This window comes from Melanostigma gelatinosum, assembly GCF_949748355.1.
Source record: "Melanostigma gelatinosum genome assembly, chromosome: 19".
In the NCBI taxonomy this organism is placed as follows: Eukaryota; Metazoa; Chordata; class Actinopteri; order Perciformes; family Zoarcidae; genus Melanostigma; species Melanostigma gelatinosum.
In genome coordinates this window covers 11,794,661-11,805,255 of record NC_136652.1, presented here as the reverse complement: position 1 = coordinate 11,805,255, position 10,595 = coordinate 11,794,661, and the positions used below count along the sequence as shown (strand labels likewise).

At 44.5% G+C, this 10,595-nt stretch overlaps 1 protein-coding gene across 1 annotated transcript; it reads right to left on the bottom strand.

Annotated features, from left to right (window-relative positions):
• Window positions 1-569: 569 nt before the first annotated feature.
• dusp10 (dual specificity phosphatase 10) lies at window positions 570-9,082 on the bottom strand. Its single transcript, XM_079290652.1, has 4 exons — window positions 8,976-9,082; window positions 7,021-7,850; window positions 3,196-3,564; window positions 570-2,658 (listed from the first exon to the last, which is right to left on the bottom strand). Exons 2-4 carry the CDS (start codon window positions 7,802-7,804, stop codon window positions 2,393-2,395), a joined length of 1,419 nt encoding a protein of 472 aa, XP_079146778.1. The 5' UTR covers window positions 7,805-7,850; window positions 8,976-9,082; the 3' UTR covers window positions 570-2,392.
• Window positions 9,083-10,595: the final 1,513 nt, after the last annotated feature.

Genomic DNA, 10,595 nt, shown 5'->3' with positions numbered 1-10,595 from the left:
AATGGTTCACAGAGAGTGTATTGCAAAATATATATAAATCTTTTTTTTTTTTGGTTGCTTTGACAGTGATATCATTAGCCCTGTGCTTCATTTTAGTCTTTTTTTTTTCCTGCAAACAATGGCGAGCTGAACAGAAACCATCATTTGTGAGGAAGCTGCTTCAAGTCGACTTGGTAAAATACAGGAAAAAGCTCATAACTGCCTGTTGTTTTGGTCTGAATTTCAGATTCAAACTTCGGTTGAAGGACTACAATTCCTTTAATATCTTGGGATCTTTGACAGCCCTTTGGGATTCATCAAATCAAAACCAGATCAAAGATGTGTACTCAAACAAGTCTCTAAAATTTAGATCAATATTTTTTCTGTTTGAATGCTGACTTGATACATGATCACGCACACAGTCATCTCAACAAGACGAGGTCTTTATACTGTGTGCCCAGTGATATACAGGTAGTTGAAAACGCATGCATCCCACCTGGGTAAGAAGTTTCCCTTTTTGTAATTTTCACTAAAGCTGTCACCAGCTGAGACAGCGTAAAACTGACGAGGCTGAAATGCGAAATAGTTAGGATCAGAATGAAGGCAAAGTAGCACGAGCGAGTTGAGCATGTATTTAGTATTTCTCCTCTTATCTATCTACATGTCGTAATATGAGTCACCGGCGATTATAGTCAGGTGCAACAGGATGAAGGTAAACGTTGTGAGCCTGCATATACTCTTTAATACACTACTATTTAGTGCGGAGTAGAGTTACAATTCACATTGGTATTCAAATTCCCCTTAAAATGCCGCCGCGAGATCAGAGTTACATAATGAGCATTTTAACCTCAAGGCTTTGAATGCTATTTTCTCAAACTCTGCATATTAATCAAGAACAGCAGAAATAAATCCGTCTGTCACACAAAGACCGGGAGCTGCTTTTGTCTGGGAGTTAAAAATCCGACCTCGGTGTGTTCTGCATCTGTCTGCACGTGATGGTGTACCATGCGCAGGCCCAGTGGTGACACATGAATTAAGGCATTGATAGAGGCACTAGAACAGCACGTGACAGCAGCGCTCGCCTAAGCAAGGCAGAAGAGCTCACTTGACTGTAGCTTAGTGTCAGCGACAGAGAGTTGCAAAAGATTAGAGAAGGGTCACGCTGCTCTACTGTACCACCACCGTCCCACTGCACTGCGGCCCACGGCAGAAAGTCAATGTTTGTTTGAAGTCTGTACCTCAACTCTGCTACCTTAATGTGGACTACACCGTAGCTCAAAATGTAGGGCTTTGGCACAAACAAAAAATGTTGCTACATAGGGACTCAGTCGCGTTCGATTCAACAGAGCTGGGAGCAAAAAGAACAGGGTAGACGACAGAAGCAGGCAGTGAAATTCCTCCGTTCTGTTACATTAAACATCACCAGTAGCCCTGTTTTACAATATTCACTGATTCTTTTTAAAGTATTCTTTCCTCTGCCAGCAGCCATGCATAAAAAAAAAGCTCTTATGGCTGTCTGGTAATATATACTGTGTATTGCTAAAAAATATATATGCATATGTGGATGCAGGAATGGGAAAACGAAGATACTGGAGCAAACACACGAAATATGAATTTGTGGTTCTGATGACTTACATAAACCCACAAGCTGCACTCAAAAATAAAACCCCATTTCTTTTTCTCTTGCACGCACGTCTGCGCCGAATATTACAGCATAACTGTGAACATATAGAACTGAACAGTAATTACATTAACATTAAAATGGTACTTCAGCAAAGAGCTGGAAATGTTTCGTAATCATTACATCATTGTCATTATATACATATAAGATCAAGGTCTCAGTTGCATTCCACTCTGAAATTATTGCACAGTAAGCCACTGTGGGCTCGTCATGGTCACCCCCATAAACCCCTGTATAAAAATAGAACAACAACATTAACACACCAAACAAGTCTTCATCTTTTTTGTTTATCTTTCGTTCTTTTTTTCTTTTTTTTTTGACAGGCACTGCCGTGGCCAACCCGCCTGAGTCTGCAAACAGAAGCCGTGTGCCACAGTGTGAGCTTTAAGAGTTTCTCTTGTCAGTAATTGCCCCAAAGCATATAGAATATCTTTTTTCCAAACCAATTTGCTTTTCCCCTCATGTTTGCTCCTCTCAATCACAAATGGAAAGCTTCCCGCCGACCGTTTTCTCCTGGACTTGGTGCCAGGTCCAAACAGTAGGGATTTTTGGCATTTCTCATCACCACTGACCCAGAGCTTTGGCACTCCAGGGAGTCCAAGATGAGCATGAGGAGATTCAAGAAGAATACAGTGGCTCTCATAGTCCAACCCAGCTCATAGAGCAGCCGGCCTCACTTGAGAGAACAGTGAGAGTGAGTACAAGTGCGAGCGTCGAGTCCAGAGGGTTCGTTTAGACAACAGTTTCCACACCAATCAGCTTTGGCGTGAGGATTCGTGGCGTTATTCCGTTGTTGAGGTCCTCCTCGAACTCCAACAGCTGGCCCATGAAGTTGAGGTTCGGGGAGATGATGGGCCTCCTGGTTTTGACAAACTTGTAGGCGTCTGTCATGGTCATCCAGGTGTGCTTCATCAGATAGGCTATCACGATGGTGGCTGAACGAGACACGCCTGCCTGGCAGTGGATCAGAAGGCCCATACCTGCTTGATGTGCTTCCTCTGCAGAGAGCAACATTGAAACAATTAGAACATAATGTAGTAGATGCTTTGTTCCCTCGGGGGAAGTTTAGTCATCACACATAAGATATTAAAACTTCCTTTGTGACCAGCCATCTGTCTTGGTCTAGTTATTGAACCTCAGTATTGTTTTTGGTACCAACTGAAATGTATCTGTAGAGTATTGAGAACTCAGTGCTCCGTTTCACACTAATTCTGTAATCAGATATTTCTTCATTAAAATGATCATATTGCCAGATTGTGTTGAATTTGGGGAGACAGCTTTTCCTAAATACAATATACATCTTAAACTGACAAAAGTAGTACAGATGCTGGTATATACATTTAACATTTAAGAACCTCGTCTTCTGCAAAATGACAAGACAAACATGTTACACCCCCCCCCCCCCCCCCCCTAAACTCTCAATTGTTCTTTGGTTCAATTGCTGAAAGCTCTGAAGTAGACTTTAGTCTTGAAAGGTCACAAGACCATTGTGTTAGCTTACGCGTCTGCAGTGAAAACAGTGGAGGTTTTCATACCGATGAATTCAAACGCCTCCTCAAAGTACTGCCGCAGGTTCTGCTTGTTGCTGTCTGTGGCGGGAAGACGCTTGTAGACGAAGAAGCCCGAGTCGTAGTGGAAGAGCGGCAGGTGGGTGGTCACGTTTAGGATGAAGCCGATGTTGAAGCGCTGCAGCTGGTGGATGTCCTGAGCGTCGTGCTCGTTCCCCAGATAGAGGAAGGGCAGGATCGGTGTCAGCTCTGCGTTCTCTATGTCCGGGGTGGAGGGCAGGGAGTGAGGTAGCGGCCCGGTCAGGCCAGCAGTAGCACCGGTCTCCATGCCCTCGTGAAGGTGCAGCGAGTGCTCGCACAGGTTCTCATGGTTCTGCCTGAAGCAGCTAAGGCCTCCTGTGAACACAAGAGGAGAGATTGTGAGTCAGCGTCGAACAGGAAGTCAAATTATTTCGCTAAAAAATAAATAAAACTGCCAAACGTCATTTTCATGTTTACATTTTTTCCCCTTTCTGATTGCAAATTGGACCTTGTTGGTCTCTTTGCCAGGGTTAACGGTTCAATTCCCACTGGAGCCCGCCGTGCTAAAAATACACGCACTCATGCTTCTGTGCACCACATGGCACACGTTACAACTGAACAGGACAAGTAAGCTTTGCATACACGTCTGATGAAATCATAGACAACTGGCTTTAACGTGATAGAAATCTACAAATGTCCAGAACATTTAAAGGGATTGACTGATCTCCACGTTTCCTCAATGAAAGAGCTGCAGGCCTGTTCAAGTCAAATGGTCAGAAAACAGACTGATGTGTTACCAATTTAGTTTTCCCTCAATTTAAAGATGCAGATGATTGCTTTAAAATTTAAGATATTCAACATATGTCCTTTTTATAACCTTATCTACCGCCCTGCTAGATTTGGTTGTAATTTGAATGTCTCCATTTGGATGATGAATCAACATCCAGGGATCGGCAGTGTTTCTATTTGCAACAACTCATTTCAAAAAGGAGACAAATGGCCAAAATAGCTACTTGAACAGTCTCCACTTGCTACATCACACAAGAAATCCCCCTTGTTAATCTGCCGGTAAACAGACGTACAAAATGTTTAATATACTTCTCACTGGACATCTGCACTTCTGCAAATAACTGGTTTGCACCTGTTGCTCGTGATGCCATGGGCCAAAGTTTCCCTTCAGCACAAGAGTTGTGGGGAGGGGTGGAAAGTGTCAGACAAACACAGTATCAGTTCATGTATTGTTCACGTTGCAAGAGGTGACATCATGCCATGTGAGGTCATCGCACAACTTCCCCGCTGGTGACCGGGCAGGTGGGTTCACCATAAAATAGCCCGATTGTTAACCAAGAACAAAGACATTAACCTGATGCTGTGCTGATAGTGGAACAGCTCTCGCTGTGATGGGAGGTTGTGGTTATACTTACGCTGTGGTAAACATAAGAAAGGGAAGTCTTTACAGGCCCTCTGACAACAAAGTCAACAGGAATTTGGGGAATAGATAAGAAAAGGTGGAATTTCCACTGATAATGATGTTTTTTTTCTTAACACAAAGCTGTATTAATGAAGACTACTTTATCGATATTTAAAAACCCCACAATGTCTCGTAAAACCTTTCTTATGAAACAATATCTTTGTCACACATCAAGTTTGTTCAGAATGTGAATATATTACAAGATCAGAATTTCTGACAACCAGATTTGAACAGATTTTATTTTCCTTCATCTTAATGGTTAAATAGATAAAATCTTAAGACAATAGTAATTGATTTTGATGGGCACTTTCGTGCAGAAACATTTCCATAGTATCACCTTATAAATGTGTTGTTGTGTTGGCAAACATTTTAGCAGAAACATAATAACATTAGTTTTAATTTGAAGAAGAACGTAAGTCCAATATTCACTCTCTTTTAGCTCTGTTTTGGTCTCAACCAACTCCTCCTCTTTAGCTGCTACATGCTGCCCTACGTTCACCAGCTAGTCGCTACCTTTGTTGTTTGGGGTGCAGTGTGTTTATCAGAGCTTTTTCACAGAAAATGAAGTTGATCAAGAGCAGTGAGACAGGAAAAACAATAAATGTGTGGTCCATAAAACCAACCAATGAGCTCAACTAACCTCCAAACAACGGAAAAACTTAGTTTGCTGCTGTGACATTTGAAAGCCAACGTCGCTTGGCTCGTATCAACAAACGGTGAACTTCCTCTTTTCAAACTGTCAGACTTTCTTTTCAGGTCGAACTCGGCTGATAAACAACTTTTCACAGTAAACCGATAACAACAGTATCTCCAGGGGCAGCACTTTGCTGTGAGATGAAACCTGTCGAGTGTGACTGTCATTATCATCTGACTAAACTCAAAGAGGAAAACTTGAAAACTGATCACTTTCACAAACCACAGGCTCAGTTCCTGCTTAGAAATGACCGCCTCTGCCTCGCAAAGGCCTCTCACACCACAGACCTGCTATTTTCAGTGCTTACCCGAACCCTTCCGCCCCGGCTGACATGTCGCTCATGTCAATTCTGACGGATTAAATGTAACCTATTACTGCTCTTGGCTCCAGCGGGGCAGGAACGGAAGATTTTGTGTTTCCAGTATCACGCAACAAGCGTATTGCGATGAATCATGACTGAGAACTAAGCAAATAATGGAGTAAATGATTTTGTTGCATTTATACAACGTTCTAAATATGTCACTATTACCACTGCTTGTAACAACAATGCCCTGCCCATTTTCCCTTGATAAATAATGCTCGTATATTTTAAGCAAATGGGGAATAAATCACCTCTCCATTTAGAAATAAATAAAAGAGTATTAGAAGTATTCATTCCAGCTTTGCAAATGTTCTGCTTTGGGCTGGTTTTGTTTTTATGATTTGGTAAAACGTCAATCATCGGAAGTATTTGATTATCAGACATGTAACATGGGAGGTCATTCCAGATCTAACAAAAGCACTTGTGATGTCAACAAAAGTCCGGCTGAGCCATTTGAGAGAGGAGGTCTTGCATTTTGCAAACCAGGGGAAGAAAGAGCGCGACAGTCCGCCTGTTCCTCCCACTGAGACGAGCGTCGCACAGACACCGATGCGGGATGAGAGACCGGAGAGGAGCCTCGTCCATCAAAGCGCACAGGAGGACCAGAAGGACGAAGAGAAGAAGAGAGATCAAGGCGCTGTGATCTTACGGCTAGACGCTGACTGGGAGGCATTCAGAAAACACTCAGCCCAGCCCCCAACACGACATACTGCTCGAGCTTCAAACACACACACACACACAAACACACACTAAAGATAGAAAACATGGCAGCAACCCAGGGACTGCCATCTCAATAGGCTGCCTTATTTACTAACAGCTGCTCTCACTTCCTGCAGAATGCTTAATTAGTGTCATATAGGAAGCTGGTGAAGAGCTTGTGCATAATGTTTATGTATGAGGGATTTACATTGAGCGTGCATGGGCTTGATTATACGTGCAAAAGCTGTTGCATGTGGTAACTGCTGTAATGTTTCCGAACAAAGCTCACATGATAAACCTACAACTAGTGTGTTTACAGGCGCCATCAGGTGACCAAAACAATAAAGGTCAAAGTTGAACAGGCTTTACACACACGACACGGCATTATTTTGCCACCACATTAGTTTCATATCAGTTTATATTGCCCCTAAAGCATCTACCGCTTCTAAATCTGACTTTCCTTTCAGATATCTCAACTGATTTACTTCCTCCAGAGTCAAACTTAAGCCCATAAAACTGTGGTTTCTCCACCCTTAGTATGCTAGACAGCCTTATTTATTCCCCCCCCCCCCCTTCCCAGTCTTGACAAACCCACTTAGGTGTTACCTTTGAGGATGATGGGGTCCTTGCCCTCCCTCCTCAGTGAATCCAGGATCACATGCAGCGGCTGGGAGAACGTCAGCCGGTTGGGGTCCATGGTGCTCTCGTCGTAAACCACAATCTCTTTGGAGAAGATGCCCTTGTAAGAGTCCTTGCCCTCGCGGCAGGAGATGAGGTCCAGCACAGTGATCTTGCCCTGCTGCAGCCGCCGCCGGCTGATTTTGTCGGAGCAGTTGATGTGCACGGCCCCCCGGATGTGTCTCTTGTTGTACTCCATGAAGGGCCGGCAGTCGATGATGACTGGCACGGGCCCCACGGGGTGTCCCATGGGGCAGCAGGTCATCCGTTTGGCCAGCTCATTGGGGTGGATGACCCTCACGCATGACAGGGCCTTCGGGGTGCCCGGGGCGAGACTGGGGGCGCTTAATGCTTCATGGTTGCTGACCATAGGGGTGGGGGGCCCGGCATAGCTGAGGTTGGGGCTGCTGGCACTCACCTGGCTGTGATTGATGCTCTGGTTGTCCTTCTCATAGGTAGTCACTGAGCAGCAGCTGGCACTGCTGCATCCACACGACAACGAGCGCGTGGAGCCCTTGGATGAGGGCATATACGTTACAAGATTGGCCGTCGCCCGGATCTTCACCACGGTGGCGCTGATGACTGTCTCGTCGCTGGTGCTGGTGGCGATGGAGTCCAGGTAGCTGGTGTCCAGGCGCAGTTGGAGTTCCTGAGGTCGGATCGGCCTTGGCAGCGCCACCACAATTCTGTCGTCAAGAGGAGACGGAGGCATGGGGACGCCGAGGGCTGGACGGTTACGGAGAAGTCAACAAGCCGCTCTGTGGGCACAGAGATGACACAAAATATGAGGGGAGGAAGGAAATCTTTGAGAAAACCATGTTTGGCTCAATGACTTCTGCATCTATACTGATGCAGATCGGAGCTGTGACTGAAGGAGCGGAGTAAACAGAGAGCGGCCTCCTGTCTGTTTGATCAACATGAGCAAACGGCTGTTGAAGTCAAATATTAGTAGTGTCAATACCTGCAGGGCAACACCCAACTTGGTGGGAAAATGTAGGCGTGCCAGACTGGCCACTAATAATAAACAGTGAAACCATTACAGAGTCTCGTGTAACTGAATCACTTTGAGTGTAAGTAATATGACTCATCCTCCAGATACTGTACTCTGCGTGCGTGCGTGCGTGCGTGCGTGCGTGCGTGCGTGTGTGATGTTGAATTTTTCATCCCAACTCTGGTCTGTCTGATCCAAAGCTTTTAAAACAAGAGAGAGAAAAAGAGACACAGATAAAATACTGCATCAACGCTGCGCCGCAGTTGGGTCTCTCCCCCAAATGGAAAAGTCGGAGGAAAAAAAAGAGGGGAGGCAATTCCCTTTTGATCGCCAGCCTGAGCATTTTAAAAAGCATGTCATCCCGGCATATTATGTAAAGACACCCGCCGAGCACTGCCTGTCCCGGCCATTGCCGTCCTCTCAGTGCGGTGCAGGTTCAGCCACAGCAGATATCATTCATGGCCAAATTCATTGAGGAAACCGGCATGAGAACGTGCCGAGAATGTGATAAGGCTTTCGGGACGAGACGAACTGATCCGATGAGCTGAACACTGGAGGAAATTCAATTTCACAGCGCTGTATAAAATAAAGAAATAAATGTTTACAAAAAAATAAAATCCCATGGTTGCATTTTAAGGTGGGGATTGTAACTTTGACGCAATGGAGGGATATAATAAAGGAAACAGCTGTAATAAAACACTTAATTCATGTTATTAAAAAAAATAATATAGCCCACCTATATTACCAAATAAACTGATAATCAGCTCGAAATGGTAGCAGTAATTTGCTATTCCTGTTCATTAATAACAGAAGGAAATATCTATGACTGCATTTCAAAAACAACTTGTACCTTGGACACTAATTTCCGAACTTGACTTGTATTTCAGCTTACCGGTGTGTGTCGCGGTGCACTGTAGACGGATTTATTATCTCCGCTCGGTGACAACGTTGCCTCCATTCAGTCCGTCCCAGTGTTGTGGATCGGCAACATTTTTTTTCAGCACTTTTACCCTGCTCCCCAGAAATAATATTGAAGGGAGTCTGCCAGCCTACAGAAGTTGCGCAGCGGGATTGACGCGCGTGTGAGCCAATGCGCGGCTTCATTAATATTAAATCTGATCCTTTTTTTTTACAGTGAGGTCCGGCCCTGTGGTGGGAGGGATTTGGCCGAGATGCCTGCCTCTGTGGCTGGGTGGGGAGAGGAGGGGAGGAGGGGAGGAGGAGGAGAGGAGGGGAGGAGGGGAGGAGGGGAGGAGGAGAGGAGGAGAGGAGGGGAGGAGGGGAGGAGGAGAGGAGGGGGGGAGGAGAGGAGGGGGGGGAGGGGAGGAGGGGGATGTCGCTTGAACTGCCTTCAGTCCCACGAACGAGCAGGGATGATGTCACTGGCAGCCAATCAAAAGTCTCTCCAGGAGGCTCGAGGAGGAAGACACGGTGCCTTCACGTGCTGCTCGAAACTCTTATTAACGTACAGCTAAATGGAGCTCTATTTTAAGAATATAACAGAATAATATAATAGCTGTGTGCAGCAGTGGCAGATGGAATTAAAGTAAAAGCAAATCAGACATGTAAATCATGTGTTCAATGATGCGTCAGTGTTTAAAGACATACATCACATGACACTGAAGACATTTTGACACGTCACAGTAATAAAAGCACAGGATGTATAGTTCCTCACTCATCCTTCTGGTCAGATTTTTTCAAATGAATCATCTGAAGGCCTGCTGAGCTTGCTAGACGACATCTGTACCTTCATAAACAAACAAACCGCTTCTACATCTTCAAATTCCTTCGGCTGCACTTCTCATATTGCTTTCCTGGATCTTTGTCTTTCTAGTTTGCCTCAGGTTACAGTTACACTTCAATCAATTGCGAAAAGTGTACACACATGATCTGGATATAGATTTTTGCATCTATTTTGGGAAGGTTTTACTTTGTGAATAATGTGTCTGCGTACTTACACACTCGTACTTTCCCATACATTGGTATTGTTTACATTGAATATAACTTAAATGTTACTCAAACCTGTATGATAAAACCATGACACACTGGCAATACCAGTTCTTGTTATTATTCCTAACAAAACCAGTTAACCAAGCTGAGGTAAACGATAAAGAGTGTTGAAACGCGTTAGTATTTCTGCACTTCTGGCTCCTTTGTCTCGAAGTCAACTGGTTTCTTGAAACATTTTTTTTTGTTAGATGCCTGAGATACTATCTGTGGTTAACACAAGCTTAAGAAATGTTTATGTTTTGTTCTACGACATAAAGTATGTCAGCAGACATTAGCTTTTTGTTGAGGGTACCAGCGCGATGATAACTTCCAGGGTTGGCCGACAAAAATACGTCATTTCTGCAGCATTCTATTCCTGGTTAAAATAACACAACTTCAAGGACGTTAGACACTTCAGGCAGCTGTGAGTCACACATGTCTGGCAGGCTGCAAGTTTGTTGCTTCATTTCCTCAAATAATTTCAAAACACCACTTGACCTTTCGTTGTAACGCTCTAAGGGAC

Coding starts and splice junctions, on each gene's coding strand:
- dusp10 (XM_079290652.1), bottom strand. CDS start 7,804: ATGCCTCCGTCTCCTCTTGACGACAGAATTGTGGTGGCGCTGCCAAGG. Junction 3,565..7,020: donor GGACCCCATCATCCTCAAAG/GTAACACCTAAG, acceptor TTGTGTTCACAG/GAGGCCTTAGCTGCTTCAGG. Junction 2,659..3,195: donor GGAGGCGTTTGAATTCATCG/GTATGAAAACCT, acceptor TGCTCTCTGCAG/AGGAAGCACATCAAGCAGGT.